Here is a 16959-nt window from a genome sequence, read left to right as displayed (position 1 = left end):
TCAGCGCTGGGGAGGCCACCTCTAGACTGGTGTGACTGGGGGAGAGGCTCCCTGTCCTGGAGGAATGGAGAGGAAAGGGAGAAGCTCCAAAGGAGATGTGCCAGGGTGGGCTTTGGGGCCTTTGTGGAGAGGCTGAAGGACCGGGGCTGCTTGAGCCTGGTGAGGTGGAGGCTCAGGGCACTACAGCAGTCGCCTGCACCTGCTGGGAGGAGAGTTTCTGAGATAACGGAGCTTTTCTTGGTAGTGGGAAGAGAAGGAAACCTCAACAAAGTGCAGCTTGGGAGGTTCAGACGGGAGTTGAGGGAAAAGAAATCTCAATCAGGAGGTGGTATTGTGGTGTAAGAGGTCGCCCAGAGGGAGTGTGGGTCAGCCTGTGGCTCTGTGTTTCAAGGAACAGGCAGTGAGTGTGGAGAGACATCAGTGAAGGGGTGGGAATGCCGGGAGGAGAGCGAGGGAGGAAAGGGAGATGGATGTCACCAGCCTGGAGGGAAAAAGGCGCCTGAAGGGCCCAGCAGAAGCAAACCTGCAGCAGAGATGGCTGAGGGCTCTGCCAGGGCTGAAAGGCCACACGAGACAGAGCTCTTGGCCCCCTTGGTCATGGCAGTTGCCCTGCCATGGGGGGCTACCGGGATAAACCTGATGTTGAGGCTCTGGACTGTGTTTTCCTCCTCGCCCCTTCCTGGAGAGGCCAGGAGGGGTTGTGCAGTTTCCTACACTTGGCATTGCTCCCCCTCACAGCCCCTGCCCCCAGGAAGAGCCCTGAGCCACACACGAGGGGCAGCATCTCCTTCCCAAGGCCTGAGGGTCAGGGCTTGGCCTTTGTGCTCCATCACCAACCCAAGGGTTTCACAGCAGGACAGCCCTGCACGGGGCCTTTGCCTGCCTGCAATCACAGCCTCCAATTCTCTGCTCTAACGAGTCCCTGCAGAGGCTTTGTCAGTCCTGGCCCTCCGTGGGGACAATCAGGGCTTCAGGGCACGGGGAGCTTTGCTGCTGACTTGGACTTGTTGAGGCCTTTGCTCAGTCTCCTCTCAGGGCCTGAGCATCATGGACATGGGGCCAAATACACCACGGGGCTCATTAAAATACACAAAGCCCTAACGAGCTCGTTCTCTTCCTTTAGATTTCTTCAAGTCTTCAGGACTTGTGCAGCTAATTGGAGTCATTTCCTGGTGTAGTTAAGGAGGAAGATTTCAAAGTGCCCCTAATACAAATCAATCTGTATTTAAAGAGCACATTATTTAATTTACACTTTAGAGAAGAGGCGATAGCAGCACTCTCTGACTGACATCGGTGCAGAGCATCTCCTCGGGAGATCTGGACAGTCCCTTGGGGTCCAACACAGTCCGGACAACCTTTGTCCTCACCCCCAGTCCCAGCATTTCTCTCCTCAGCCGCCTGGGACTCGCATCATCTCTCCTTACATCAGATTTCTCCTCTGATCTCTGCAGCGGGAGGTTACAGCTCCTTTGCACAATCTCCCCCCTGTTGTCCTTGGAGAACCGCCTGCACACGGGCGCAGAAGGATTTCTGCTGTTTGCAGGCAAGGAAAAGTCAAACATCATCATGGTTCATTCTCACATAAATCAAGGACAAGTTGTCACCAATGAGGTTGCCTTTCTACAAGGGTAATCCTATGAGAAATATTTTAGGTTGGCAGATAGACAAAGGTAGAGATAAACATACTGGGTGAGTTGGCCAAGGAGACAATTAGTCTGCTGAAAGAGAGGCAAGATTTTAACCACCTGAAGTTGAAAGCAGCAGCTCGAGAGCTGAGAGGAATGTGAATGAACAAAAGTCAGGGGAGGAGAAAACTAAAGAATAATGGAAAAGGCCCTTTTTCTACAGAGTTTGCATCAGGAAATTTGGCTTCAGAAATGGTCATTCTATTGGAGAGGTGAAAATACACGAAAGATTAAAGAGATTTGATACACCATGTAACAGCAGAGAGGTGCAATGAAGTTACAGGAGAAGATCAATATTTCTGTGGAATATCCCTCTGAAAAGGTCCCAGTACTGGGAGACATCTCTTGTGGGTGAGGACAAGCCAATGTTGCCCCCACCTTTGAAGGAGGCCAGAAGTGCCCCCCAGCACCCACTGGCTGCACAAGGTCACTGTGGTGAGGAGTGACCCTTGCAATGAGTCCTCTGGGGTGACATTCCCGGGCACCCAAAAGAGCAGATTGTGTCCAAACGCCGTCGGCATGGACCTCCCAAGGGGACATCATGGCTCCCCAGCCGGATTGCCTTCATGGGGAAGTGGCTGCGTTGGGACGTGAGGGGAGACAGTGGGTGTCATGTACCTCCAACTCAGCAAGACATTGGACACGGTCTCCCTCAATATTCTCGTACCCAAGTCAGGCCGTTACAGCCGGGCTGGGTCGGCAGCGAGATGGGTAAAACACCCGTTGGAGGATCAGGCTCAGAGAGCTGTGGGGAAGGGGTCACCCCTACCTGGAGGTCAGTGGGAGATACCGGGGCGTTGTGGGGCAGCACAGGGGACACCTCTGGGACCTGGAGAGTTTAACAACTGTGCCCATGACCCAGAGGAGGCAACTCTTCTCTCAGGAAGACGATAAAGATGTCGTGAAGCTGTGCAGGGAGAACACGAGGAGAGGCAAAGCACAGCTAGAGCTCAACTTGGCCGCAGCTGTTAAGGATAACAAAAATGTTTCTATAAATTCGTTAACAGCAAAAGGAGGATGAGGGAAAATCTCCCTCCTTTGCTGGATGCAGAGGGAAACCTGGTAACTAAGGCTGAGGGAAAGGCTGAGGTGCTCAAGGCCTACTTGGCCTCAGCGTGTAGCAGTGGAAGTGGCTGTTCCCTGGACCCCCAGCCCCAGGAGCCGGGAGATGGGCAGGGGAAGCAGGCTGAGGGCAGCGCAGGGGAAGAGGAGGTGGTCAGAGACCTGCTGCACCCCTTGGATGCACACAAGGCTGTGGGAGCGGGTGGGTTACGCCCAAGGGTGCTGAGGGAGCTGGCAGATGTGCTCGCCAAGGCGCTGTCCGTGCTTTACCTGGAGTCATGGCTGACTGGGGAGGGCCCATTGGACTGGAGGGTGGCACATGGGACACCCATCTACAGGAGAGGCAGGAAGGAGGATCCAGGGAACTACAGACCTGTCCGTGTGACCTGGGTGCCAGGGAAGGTGATGGAGCAGGTCACCTCGGGTGCCATTACAAGTCATCTAATGGGCAGGCAGGGGATCAGGCCCAGTCAGCGGGGTTATGAAAGGCAGGTCCTGCCTGACAGACCTGATCTCCTTCTACGACAGGGCGACCTGCTGATTGGATGAGGGAAAGGCTGTGGGTGCTGTTTACCTTGACTTTAGCAAGGCCTCTGACACCGTTTCCCACAGCATTCTCCTGGTGACACTGGCTGCTCGAGGCTGGGATGGGCACACGCTTCGCTGGGTAAAAAACTGTCTGGATGGCCGGGCCCAGAGAGTTGTGGTGAAGGGAGTTAAATCCGGTTGGCTGATGGTCACGAGTGGTGTCCCCCAGGGCTGGGTGCTGGGGCCACTCCTGTTTAACATCTTTATTGATGCTCTGGACGAGGGGATCGAGGGCCCCCTCAGTCAGTTTGCAGATGACACCCAGTTGGGTGGGGGTGTTGATCTCTCGAGGGTGCGGAGGCTGCAGAGAGACCTGGCCAGGCTGGAGCCATGGGCTGAGCCCAACTGGGGGAGTTTCACTGAGGGCAAATGCCGGGGGCTGCCCTTGGGCCACAACAACCCCCAGCAGGGCTACAGGCCTGGGGAGGAGTGGCTGGAGAGCTGCCGGTCAGAGAGGGACCTGGGGGGGGATTGATAATGATCCAGCAGAGTGCCCAGGGGGCCAAGGAGGGCAATGGCATCCTGGCTTGTGTCAGCACTGGCGTGGCTAGCAGGGACAGGGAAGGGATCTGAGCCCTGGGCTCGGCACTGTTGAGCCTGCCCCTCGATTCCTGGGTTCAGTTCTGGGCCCCTCACCCCAAAAAGGCCATTGAATGACTTGAGCGTGGCTAGAGAAGGGCAACGGAGCTGGGGCAGGGTCTGGAGCACAGGTCTGCTGGGGAGCGGCTGGGGGAACTGGGGGGGTTCAGTCTGGAGAAGAGGAGGCTGAGGGGAGACCTCCTGGCCCTCTGCAACTCCCTGCCAGGAGGGGGCAGAGAGGGGGGATGAGTCTCTGGAGCCAAGGCCCCAGCGCCAGGCCCCGAGGGAATGGCCTCAAGCTGCCCAGGGCAGGGTCAGGCTGGCTCTGAGGAAGGATTTCTGTGCAGAAGGGGCTGTTGGGCGTTGGAATGGGCTGCCCAGGGCAGGGGGGAGTCCCCAGGATCCCTGGGGGGGTTGAAGAGTCGGGCTGAGCCAGCGCTGAGGGATCTGGGGGAGTTGGGAACGGTCAGGGGGAGGGTCATGGTTGGGCTGGAGGAGCTGCAAGATCTTTTCCAACCCAGATGATTCTGGGATTCAGTGATTCTGTGAGGTCTGGAGCAGACACCCACCCACCACAGCATTGCCCATGTTGTTCTTCCCTCTCATGCTGACCCCCAGCTCTCAGCTGACCCCTCATCCATCCCCCGACACAGCTCCATCCATTCCTGATGCTCTCTTCCATAAAGGACGATTTCTTCTCTGGATCAAGACCTATGGCCTCAACAGTACCAGATGCCCAAGAGCCCGCAGTTTCTGCAGAAGGTGCTTTGGACCGCCTCACTCCTCCAGCAAGGAACTGTACTTTCGCAGACACTCTGGATTCTCTCTTATCCAATCCAGAATTAGGCTCTCAGAAATACCAGGCTTCCAGGCCTCTTCTACTCGCTGGTTGCTCTGCTTTGATATTCATCGCTGGTTACACCCACCAACATACACACTAACGTGACAGGCACACACGCTGCTCTCACCAGTTGCCGGCCCCCCAAAGCACAGTTGGAAGAGCAACCGACACCATCTACCTGGACTTGTGCAAAGCAGTAGGCACTGATCGAGACGACATTCTTGTCTCTAAATTGGAGAGCCATGGATTTGATGGATGGAGCACTCAGTGGGTAAGGACCTGGCGGGATGGTGACACTTCAAGGGTTGTGGTCAGTGGCTTGATATCCAAGGGGTGATCAGTGGCAAGTGGCATCCTCAGGGGCTGGGGTTGGGACGGGCACTGTTAAACAGCTTTGTTGGCGACATGGCCAGTGGGATCGAGTGCACCTTCAACAAGTGCGCCAACGACACCGAGCTGTGCGGGGCGGCTGACGCCCTGGACGGAAGGGATGTGCCATCCAGAGGCCCCTGGACAGGCTGCAAAGCTGGGCCTGTGCAAACCTCCTGGAGTTTAACAAGGCCAAGTGCAAGGTCCTGCACATGAGTCGGGGTAATGTGGGCAAAGAGCGGTTTGAGAACCCTGTGGAGAAGGACTTGAGAGTGTGGGTCAATGGAAAAGTGACTGTGAGCCAGCTACATGAGCTTGCAGCCCAGAACTCCAGGTGTGCCCAGGGCTTCCTCAGGAGAAGCGTGGCCAGCAGGTTGAGGGAGGGGATTCTGCCAGTCTGCTTCACTCTCCTGAGACTCCAACTCGTGCTCTCTGTCCAGCTCTGGGGCGCCGACCGTCAGAGGGACATGACGTTCTCCAACAGGTCCAGAAGAGGCCACAAGGGTCATCAGGTGCCTGAGCACCTCTCTTCTGAGGACAGGCTGAGACGTCTGGGGATGTTCATGCCAGAGAAGAGAAAGTTCACGGGAGGCTTTCTAGAGGCCTTCCAGTGCTTCAAGGCGGCCGACAGGAAAGATGTGGAGGGACTCTTTATCGGGGAGTGGAGGGATGGGAAGAGAGGTAACTGCTTTCAATGCAAAGAGGGTAGATGTACATTAGATATAAGGAAGAAATTCTTGTCTGTGAGGGTGGTGAAACTCTGGAATAGGTTGCCCACTGAAGCTGTGGATGCAACTCCCTGGAAGTTCTCCAGGCAACCTGTTCCTATGTCTCCACATCCTCATCACACAACATTGATTCCTTATAAGAAATCTAAATCAACCATCTTTCAGCAGAAATCTGTTGCCCCTTGTCCTGCCATCAAGGCACTGGTAAAAAGTCTCACTTTGTCTTTCCTGGCCTACGATCACCGTGTTTTCATCTGCAACAACCTTGGAGAGTGCCCAGACATCTCCCAAGATGGCGTTTGGAGGCCCCAAGCACATCACCGGTGTAGAGAGGCCGAACGCTCTGTGCTCACTTCTGTGGAGACTCTGGACAGAACAGGAGGAGCCTGAGAGTGCTTGAAGAGAGGTTTCAGAGATGCTGGAGTTTTTCTTCGTAGTGGAAAACGGCGTGAGAAGGAAATAATGCCAGAAAGGGCAGCGGGGGAAGTCCAGGCTGTGCACAGGGAGAAAAAGTATTCCCTGCAAGGCGAGTGCTGGTGTAACAGATCACCCAGAAGGAGTCTGGGTCAGTGTAAGGATTCTGGGTGGGGGACTACAGCCTGCATGGAAAGAGGTTCTACCTCAGCCTGCAACTCCATAGGACTGTCACCTGTGGTGGAGGTGATAGGGAACCCCCCGAAGAGGCACAGTCCCCTGCAGCACTGGGGCCTCACTGCCCCCGTGTCCCTACTCAGGAGGCTGGCAGGGGCACATCTCCATGGCCCACTGCCCCAGGAAGGGCCCTGAGCAAGGGGGGGGACAGGTTCTCCCTGCCCAGGGGCTGGGGCTCACGGCTCGGCCCTTTGGTTAATGGGCTCAGGGCTTGGCCCTTTGGCCTCATCACACCCATGCAGGTGTCCTCAGCATCAGAGGCACCTTTCCTTTGCTTTTCCCTACCGGCCATCACTGCCTCCACATTTCTGCTCTAACTGGAGCCTGGGGAGGCTTTGTCACCAGTGTCCCTCAGTGGGACCCATTAAAGCCACAAGAAACTTTGCAGTTTGAATCTAACTTCGACTTCATCGGAGCAGCTTCTCAGTGTCTCTGGTCCATGGACTCAGCACCAAACCCACCAGGGAGGTTGTTAAAATGCCTCGGGCTGGTCCTGTGCTGCGGAGCTGGGCCGGGCTGCTGGGCTGGAGGGAGCTGAGGGCAAGTGGTCAGCGCTGCAGAGAGCCAGCTCTGCCCAGGAGCAGCTCCTCTGCAAAGCGCAGCAGGGCTGAGGGCACTGCCTGCAGGCACCGAGGGCAGAGGAGCCGGGCACAGAGAGGGCAGAGGCAGACGGCACTGGCAGGGTGCTGAGAGCTCACTGCAGGAGAAATCTTCCCAGCAGGTAACATGGTAAGTGAACTCTTGTTTTGCTGGGTGGGCAGGGGGAGGTGGCATTTTATTCCTCCTTTCTAGAAAAAAAGTGCTAAGGCAGCTGTTTCATTAGCACATCTTTAATTGTCTCCTGAGCCCCTGCAGAGGCAGAGCTGCCCCTGGGCAGGGCCCTGCTGCCAGGAGGGGTCTGCAGGGCAGAGCTGAGCACCCAGCGGGTGGGATGGGGGCTGTGAGCACTGACAGGGAGGAGACGTGGGGACAGAGAAGCAGCTCCTGGCTGGGACAGCTCCAGGCACCAGAGACATGGGCAGGGAGTCAGAGGGAGCTGCTGCTGGAAACACCTTGGGGGCAGGAATTCAGGCACCCCCTGCCATCCCCTGCAGTGCAGACACCCACTCCAGAGGAGCCCCCTGGTCTCCTCTCCCAGCCAGCAGAGCCCCACCCGCTGTCCCTGTGCTGCCTCCTCCCAGCAGCACTGGGGCATTTCCCCACATTTCCCCGTGGGCCTCTGCTCCCCGCGTTGGGATCACCGGACGTTCGGGGATGGGCGGGGGTTCAGCTGGGAGCAAGACCTGTGGGCACTGCCATGCAGATGTTTCCCTGGGAGTGAAATGTCCGAGTGCCCTCGCCATCTGCAGGCTCCGGGGGACACAAAGGAGCCAGTTCCCCCCTCAGGACACCCCATCTTTAGGGCACTGGACTCTTTCCCAGTGGGGTCCTGCTGGGCTGCAGCCTGTCCTCCAGAAGGGCACAGCTCTCCCCGGGCAGCTCTGTGTTCTCCAGCAGCCCCGTGAGGAACTGGATGGAGAGAAATGAGAAATCTGTCCCGACTGATTGATGCTTTTTCCTCTGTGAACAGGCCCTCGTGCCGTGAGGGAGCAAATGTCCAACGGCAGCTCCATCACCGAGTTCCTCCTCCTGGCATTCGCAGACAGACGGGAGCTGCAGCTCCTGCACTTCTGGCTCTTCCTGGGCATCTCCCTGGCTGCCCTCCTGGGCAACGGCCTCATCATCACCGCCATCGCCTGTGACCACCGCCTGCACACCCCCATGTACTTCTTCCTCCTCAACCTCTCCCTCCTCGACCTGGGCTCCCTCTCCACCACTCTCCCCAAAGCCATGGCCAACTCCCTCTGGCACAACAGGCACATCTCCTACTTGGGATGTGCTGCACAGGTGTTTTTCTTTCTCTTCTTCATCTCAGCAGAATTTTATGTACTCACCATCATGTCCTACGACCGCTACGTTGCCATCTGCAAACCCCTGCACTACGGGGCCCTCCTGGGCAGCAGAGCTTGTGTCCACATGGCAGCAGCTGCCTGGGGCACTGGGTTCCTCAATTCTCTCCTGCACACGGCCAACACATTTTCACTGCCTCTCTGCCATGGCAACAGCCTGGACCAGTTCTTCTGTGAAATCCCCCAGATCCTCAAGCTCTCCTGCTCACACTCCTACCTCAGGGAAGTTGGGCTTCTTGTAATTAGTATCTCTTTGGCTTTTGGGTGTTTTGTGTTCATTGTGGTGTCCTATGTGCAGATCTTCAGGGCCGTGCTGAGGATCCCCTCTGAGCAGGGACGGCACAAAGCCTTTTCCACGTGCCTCCCTCACCTGGCCGTGGTCTCCCTCTTTATCACCACTGGCACATTTGCCAACCTGAAGCCGCCCTCCCTCTCTTCCCCATCCCTGGACCTGGCGGTGTCATTTCTGTACTCGGTGGTGCCTCCAGCAGTGAACCCCCTCATCTACAGCATGAGGAACCAGGAGTTTAAACAGACACTGAAGAAGCTGATTCAATCAGCTGTTTCTCAGCACCATTAACCTGCCCGTGTCTCTTCAGAAGTGATTTCACATTCATTCAGGGAACCTCCTGCATTCGGGCATTTTATCTGTGATAACCATGTTTGTGCCTGTCTGCACCCACTCCACTTCCCCAGAGGCATGACCCAGCCTGTCTGACCCAGAGCTCTGTTCCCGTGTGTCTGGCACGATGGTACAGCTGGGCTCCCATGTGGCACCTCTCTAATAAAAGGGGATTTCCTCAATGTCTGCAGGTTGGGCTCTTCTTCCAAAGCTGAGGTCAGGCTGAAGAAATTGCCCCCACAAGGGGTTTCGGTTGTCCATGGGAGGAGGGCATGGGGCGATGTGTTAGGGAATGATCCTGGGCTGAGCCTTCCCCCGTGGGTGCTGAGTTCCCCCGAAGATGAAGAATGATCCCAGGGATGTGCCTGGGACTGTCACCCCATGGCTTTCAGGCCCCACAGCCCACTCGGTCTGCAGAGCAGCACCACGAGGCCTGTGAGAGCAAGGGGACAGGGTGTAGGAGTGACAGGTCAGGTCAGCATGGAAACATTGCTGAAAAGATTTCTAGGGGCTGGAACATTCCCCAAGAAAAGCAGAGGATCAACACTGTGCTGCCAGGGGAAATAAATCACCACCATAAACTTATTTCTAATGCAGCAGCTCGGGGAAGTTTCTCTACGGCAGGGGAAGCTGGTGAAGCCTGAGGAGCCTTTTTCTGGGAGGGGCCTGGCACAGAGGGGCTTGCTGGGAGTGGACAATAAGGATGCCTTGGAGACAGGAGCAGGGACACAGGGAGACACTGGCCTCCATCTCCTCATGCCATGGCTGGCCTCAGCCCTGGGGCTGATGGGGAGGCTGAGACACCTCTCATTTCTTCCTTCAGTCCCACACCTGAACAGAACTCAGGCAACAGCCATGAGCCTGGAGGATGCAGAAAAATCCACCTCAGAGGTCCCATGGCTGCAGGGGAAGCAGAAGGGTTTGTGGGACAAGTGAGAGTGCAGGGAGAGAGAGGTGGGGGTGTGACAGTGTGTGTGTAACAGGCAGGAAGGACATGGAGGTTCAGAGTGTTTGCTGCTGTAGTGAAATAGGTTGAGTTTTGATCTGGAGGCAGCAGAAGCAGGAGGCTGTGCAGTTCAGTGCTGGGACATGGGGATAAATAGAGGATCCAAGGGAGGCTGGGGGCTGGGACATCTTTAGGCTCCTGAGGAGCATTATCAGGCCTATGGAAGGAGCTGCACAGGTTCTGGGGATCTCACAGCCCTTGTCAGAGCACAGACAATGACAGTTTTGTGTTTGAAGACAGTGAGGACAGAGAGTCATCAGTAAGTGTTGGGACAGCCTGGGGTCAGAGTGAGGTGGGGCAGCAGGGGTGGGGTGAAAATCTGCAGAGAAACAGGCAGAGGCAGAGGAAAGTGTGGGACAGCCTGTGGTGGGGATGGGCCCTTGGCTGAGGCTGGCACCCCCCAACAGAACTGAAATCCTTGTCCTCTCGACCATGGCTGCCGTCGCTTCCCCTGAGGACCCTGAGAGGACACCAGTTCCTACAGGCACAGCACTTTGCTGCCTCCTCGCCACCCTCCACAGAGCCTGGGGGGATCCGACCGCTGTCCTGCCTCGGCATCACCCCCTGCCTCTCCCTGCCCCAGGAAGAGCCCTGAGCATCCCAGGAGGGAAAGGATCCCCGTTCCCAGGGGATGGGCTCAGGGCTGGACCCTCCTGGGGATGAAACCCATCAAGGCCTTTCAGGGCCCCTCAACATTGGATTGGCAGCCTGTGAGCAGAGCCTCAGCCTTCCTGCTTCCCCAGCCCCAGGGACAGGAACCTTGTCTCCTCATTCCCTGCCCGGCCTCTCCAGTGATGGCCCTCGCTGGGCATCACTGACACCCTCACAGCCTTGGAGCTTTGCTGCTGACTTGCCCTTCTCTAGAGGCCACTCCAACCCCTCTGCTGCACCTGCAGTTCAGGAACTTGGCACCAGAGGGCTCATGAACACGCAAATCCCCCTGACAAGCCAAGTCTCGGGCAGAACTTCATTCCTCCCTTCTGACGGGGTGAGTGTGAGAGGTTTCAGCCGTGCAGGCAAAGGGAAAAGCTTTCAGTCCTACATGGCAATAACAAGCAATTTCTTCTCTTTCCACTGCTCCTTGTATTTCTGCTCACCCATGAAGTGACATCAGCAAACTCCACTGGATATTGGTCCTGAGCATCTGCTGATAGAGGCTGAACATGGAGGGAAGCCAAGACCCTCCATGTCAGACACTCTGGGGGCAATCTTTGTCCCTGCCTCCAACCCCACATTTCTCTCATCAGCCCCCTGGGAATTACAGCACCTCTGTTCAAATCTGAGCTTTCTCGATGACAGTCTGAAGCTGCATCTTTCAGACCTTTCCCACCAACTCCCACCTGCTGTACTTGGTACTTGCACACAGCTGCACGCAGACACAGAAGGATGTTTAATTGCCAGAAAGCTAAATCAGCAGAAGGCATGGTTCAATCAAAAATAAAATACACTCAGCTACTTTATATTAATCTAATTTACCTCCTCTGATTTCCACTTTCCTCAGTTGAGATGGGATTAGATAAAAGGAAAACACATTTACTGTCAAGCAGAGACCCCAAGAACCCCCACAGCCCCCCCTGCCCCAGACTCTGTCCATATTCACTCCCAGAGTCACAGCCTGAAGTCACGAGCTCCCTCGAGCTTCCCATCTGCATCCCATCCCTTCCCATTGCCATCGGCAAACCCACCAGTTAAACAGGACTGGACTCAGGACTGGCCCCTGGGCGTCACCACTGGTGCCCTGCTCCCACGGGCACTTTGTGCTCTTGGCCACGGCCTTCTGGATCCAGCCATTCACCCTGTTTCCAGCCCCCCTCCCTCATTAACACATAACAACTCCCTTATTCCAGGTAAGATCAATTGTTCGATATGTACTGAAAAGAACGGAAGTAGCAGGACCCAGGTACCACAGACTGACTCTGTCCCCTCACTATCAGCCCCTCTCTCCATGCCAGCACAAAAGTCCTGGCCAGGTGAAAGCAGAGCTTGCCCTGGATTGGTGCCTGTGGGCAGACGTTTCTCTTTTTCATGGATTCCTCCCTGCAGGCACAGAGATGCTCCCATGCTCTTCTCCAGTGACATCCCTGCTCCCCAGAGATCCTGTCCCCAGGTGAGAGTGTCCGCGCTGGCCTGAGCAGCCTTTCCTGGCTTCCTGCCCATACTCCGTGCAGCCCCCAAGCTGGCAGAGCTGCTCTGCAGAGCAAGGGGACTGTGGTGCTCTCAGGACACGGGGGGACCCTGCACTGGCCACGCTGTTGGGGGTGGGCAGCAGAGCCAGGCAGACGGGCTTCACTGCTGCTGAGGCCATTTCCATCTTCCCTGGATGGCTCAAGGGCCGAGGACGGGACTGGGCAGGACCATGGGGTGTCTCCGATGGCACAAAGGGCAAGGGAGGGCTGCTCCCAATCCAGCCCGTGGGCTTTCCAAGAGGCTGTCCTGAACACCTCTCCAGTCATGTGTCTCTTGTCCTGCTGACTCCTCACAGCCTCTCCTGGCACTGCAAGGCCTTTGTTCGCCCATGGTGTGCTCAGGGTCACCTCTTCCTCCAGGACAATCCAACTTGGGTAGTCACCCAATTGATGAGGTGCCACTCACTGCCCACCCGACTCACACACTGTTCTGGAGATCCCCTGAGCTCTCCCGGCAGCTCCCGATTCCTCTCCAGGGTGGCTTCTGCCACCAGCCCCACTGCAGGTGGGACAGGGCCAGGCAGGTAAATCCAAGAGCAGTCGCTGCCTGTATGGACATGCGTAAGGAGAATGGGAGGTCTTGGTCCCTAACAGATCCACCTGGGACATGGTGGTGCTGGCCTAGAGACCAGCTCTGACACCACAGCACTCATGGCCTGCTCCTGCCTGCAGCCATAGGGGTACCACTGTGGACACGATGAGACTGTTCAGAGCTACACAAGAACTTGAAAGTGACACAGATGCAAGGGCACAGCGGGACAGTGTGGAAGTGAGGAGAGCCCAGCCCCGAAAAGGCCACGTCCTGCTGCTGTCCTTGGCCGGGGCTCCAGGGCAGCAGCAGCCCCAGCTCACAGGCAGCCTTGAGGAACGCTGGGGCTGCTCCTCCATGGGGCAGCTGGGCCCTCGGCTCCTGAATCCCTTCTGCCTGCTGGGGCTGTGCCCCCAGCTCCAAAGGAGACCTAAGAGATGGGAGTAGAGGCTAATGATTACTTTCTGACCTTCCCATTCTTCCAGACGGTCCGGGTCTCTCTGTGAAGGAGCTCTGCCTTCTGACATGTCCACCTCACCCCTCCATGTGGTTTTGTCAGAAAACATTGTGAGGGTGATTTCACGCCTGTCACCCAGATAATTTAAGAAGATGTTGAACAGCGTCCGGCCCAGTATCATTTCCTGGAGGATCCAACACGTTACAGGCTTCAGGCTGAGTAGAAAGCACTGGTCAGCACCCTCTGAGTGCAGCCTGGTAGCCACTTTCCTACCCACCTCACAGAGCAGCCCTCCCCTCTGTATCGTGTCCATTTGCCCAGGAGAAGGCTGTAGGAAGCAGTGTTGAATGCTCTGCTGAAGTGCAGGTGAACAACATCCACTGCTCTCCTCATGTTGACAGAAGATGTTCCTCAGTGGAAGGTGATCGGGTTACATTGGCATGATTCGTCCTTGGTAAATCTGTGCTGGATTGTCTCAGTCACCTCCTGCATTTGATTTGTGATAGCTGAAAGGTTCCCCAGCTCAGTCTCCCAGACACCTTCACTGCCCCTTCTCCCCACGGCCACGCTGCACTGGAAGCTCCCCCAGCACCCGACTCCTGCCCAGACCCAGCCGTGTCCCATGCTGGGCTTTGCAGACACCCTTGTTCCAGGGTCTGCCGGGGTCTGGGCCAGCAGAGAGGCCGGGCAGGGCTGGCCATTCCCCCATCCAGGCCCTGAGAGCAGCCGGAGGATGGAGACGGTCTCACAGAAAGTCTCCCCATAGCCCTGGGATGAGCAGCCAGTGCTGGAAATGGCCCATGAGGGAGGCGGGGGGGTGATGAAGGCCCTGGGCCACCTTCCTGGTCTGTCCGTGCCACGAAGGGCACAGAGCGGACCCTTCCCTCCTGCACCTCCATGTCTTCGATCCCTTCCACAAGCCCTGGCTCTGCACCACAAATGTCCTGGTGTGAGTCCTCACCCTGCGAGGTCACACCGTGCCAGTTATATGCTCCTGGTTTTATATCCCCAGTAATTTCCAGCCCAGCCCAGCTCCCGCCAAGCTCTCCCACCTCCCCTGCTCACTCTCCAACTCTCTCCCCGGCACAGCCCAGTCTGAGTTAGTCCCAAGGCAGTGCCCACTGCAGGGTGCTCTGGGCACTCACCCCACAGCCGCAGCCCCTCTGAAGGGCACAGCAGCTCCTCGGGGGCAGGGAGGGGTCAGCCCCAGAGATGGGAGGCACCCATGGCACAAGGAGAAGGAGGTCAGGGGCAACTTGCGTCTCCTGCTCTCCTCTCCAGCAGTTCCTGAGGGGTCTGCAGCCCCTCTGTGCCATCCCCTCTCTCCAGCCCAGCACAAGAGCCCTGAGCTGGTGCAGCCAGAAAGGCGTTCTCATTCCCTATTTCTTCCTGCCCGGGTAAAGATGGGTGTAAGAAAGAAATCCTGGGTGCATTTATTTTGCTTAAGTTCAGAGTAGGTGGCTCCTGCTTTAAAAAGTGATGAGCAGTAACACAAGATGGGTGGATACCGATGTAGGAGGGGAGGAATAATGGAACTTCTTTGTAGGCCAGATGTTCACAAATGGAAAAAAGAATAAATAATATATAAAGAAGGAAAACTGTGCTTGGCCTGTCATGACATGCACTGTGAGTCATTTGAATAGAAAGGTGGACAGTCTACAGCTGCTGAAAGACGTCCAACCAGTTTCCTCAGGGCATCCTTGATCTCCCTGTTCCTCAAGCTGTAGATGAGGGGGTTCAAAGTTGGAGAAACCACTGAGTACAGAAATGACACCACCAGGTCCAGGGTTGGGGAGGAGAGGGAGGGCGGCTTCAGGTAGGCAAACATGACAGTGCTGATAAAGAGGGAGACCACGGCCAGGTGAGGGAGGCACGTGGAAAAGGCTTTGTACCGTCCCTGCTCAGAGGGGATCCTCAGCACGGCCCTGAAGATCTGCACATAGGACACCACAATGAACACAAAACATACAAGGTCAAAACAGATACTAATAATGATTAGCCCAGCTTCCCTGAAGTAGTCTGATTCTGAGCAGGAGAGCTTGAGGATCTGGGGAACTTCACAAAAGGACTGGTTCACAGCATTGCCTTGGCACAATGGCACTGAAAATGTGTTGGCCATGTGCAGGAGAGAATTGAGGAACCCAGTGCTCCAGGCAGCTGCTGCCATGTGGACACAAGCTCTGCTGCCCAGGAGGGTCCCGTAGTGCAGGGGTTTGCAGATGGCAACGTAGCGGTCGTAGGACATGATGGTGAGAAGGAAATACTCTCCCACCATCAGGAATAGAACAAAAAAGAGCTGTGCAGCACACCCCAAGTAGGAGATGTGCCTGTTGTCCCAGAGGGAGTTGGCCATGGCTTTGGGGAGAGTGGTGGAGAGGGAGCCCAGGTCGAGGAGGGAGAGGTTGAGGAGGAAGAAGTACATGGGGGTGTGCAGGCGGTGGTCACAGGCGATGGCGGTGATGATGAGGCCGTTGCCCAGGAGGGCAGCCAGGGAGATGCCCAGGAAGAGCCAGAAGTGCAGGAGCTGCAGCTCCCGTCTGTCTGCGAATGCCAGGAGGAGGAACTCGGTGATGGAGCTGCCGTTGGACATTTGCTGCCGCTGGACATGGAGGACTGTCAAAGGAGGAAACAACAGTGACAATTTAGGGGTAACTCTTCTGATCAGTGTTGTTTCCCAATGCCCCTCTCCCTACTGCACCCATACTCCCATTTTTCATTATGTAGGGAAGTTTCTTCAGTTCTGGGGCTGACCCTGCGCTTGGTGCACATACACATAATGCGCTGTGAGCAGCAGGACCTCTGCCCACAGGCTGCCCAGGAGTTAGAGCTGCTCTGCGGCAGCGGGTTCATGTAAGTGCTGGGGGCAGGAGCCAGAGCTGGTGTGCGATGTGGTTATATGTGACTGTCTGTAATGCAACACGGCCTGTCAGCATCTGCAGTGATAAGGAACGAGGATGGCAGAAGGCAGTCAGAGAGCTTTGGGTTTTTTGAGGCTCCCCCTATTTCACCTGGGGAGTGTCCTTGGAATTCAGAATCCCTCAGGACTTCTGCTGCACCCAGGGAGAACAGAGAAAAGCCTCTGCCTGTAGAGGATGATCTGCAGGTTAATGGAGAGTAAAGGAGCTTCTCTGTCCCTCCGACTTGTTCTGAGCTGCCGTGCTCAAGCATGAGAACTCCTACTCCATTGCTCCACCCAAATTCCACAAAAGCAGGAAAGAGAAATCACAAAATTCAGAAAGCATCTTATATATTGAGTCAGCCCTGCCTTGATATTCCACCTATAAAATACCCTTGGAACTGTCCTGGGGGTGATGTGGGGCTGTGAGCAGCCCTGCCCCAGGCAGCACCCTCTCCACAGCAGCAGGACCCTGCCCTGCCGGGGTCTCTCCTGCCCCCCACAGCTGCTCCCCCCGGCGCCGTGGGCAGCTCCCCGGGCAGGCTGAGTGCTGACCCTGGCCGGCGGCAGAGTCCCTGCTCCAGCACACAGCCCCGGGGGTGCAGGGACCCTGCTCGGAAGGACAGCCCTGGGCACCCCCGGCCGCACCCGCGCCTGCACCCCCTGCAGCCGTCCCCGGGAGAAGGCAGAGCCATGGCCTGTCCCTCTGGCAGCGCAGCAGGGAAGCCCTGCTCGGGAGCACGGCCTCCTCCTCCAGACACCAGGGAGATTCCTGGGGCTGTGCCGGCCTCACCACATCCCTCCGCCACCT

The 16959-nt window shown here is 56.6% G+C and overlaps 2 protein-coding genes across 2 annotated transcripts; one reads left to right on the top strand and one right to left on the bottom strand.

Annotated features, from left to right (window-relative positions):
- Window positions 1–5160: 5160 nt before the first annotated feature.
- Window positions 5161–9032, top strand: LOC141972967 (olfactory receptor 14J1-like). Its single transcript, XM_074931034.1, has 3 exons — window positions 5161–5247; window positions 5565–5805; window positions 8146–9032. The coding sequence occupies exons 1-3, from the start codon at window positions 5161–5163 to the stop codon at window positions 9030–9032; spliced, it is 1215 nt and encodes a 404-aa protein (XP_074787135.1).
- Window positions 9033–14864: 5832 nt separating this feature from the next.
- Window positions 14865–15842, bottom strand: LOC141972965 (olfactory receptor 14A16-like). Its single transcript, XM_074931033.1, has one exon. The coding sequence runs from the start codon at window positions 15840–15842 to the stop codon at window positions 14865–14867; it is 978 nt and encodes a 325-aa protein (XP_074787134.1).
- Between the last annotated feature and the right edge of the window lie 1117 nt (window positions 15843–16959).

This window comes from Athene noctua, chromosome 38 (genome assembly GCF_965140245.1).
Source record: "Athene noctua chromosome 38, bAthNoc1.hap1.1, whole genome shotgun sequence".
In the NCBI taxonomy this organism is placed as follows: domain Eukaryota; kingdom Metazoa; phylum Chordata; class Aves; order Strigiformes; family Strigidae; genus Athene; species Athene noctua.
Note: the sequence above shows the minus strand (reverse complement) of the source record. Positions and strands in the feature narration are given on the sequence as shown.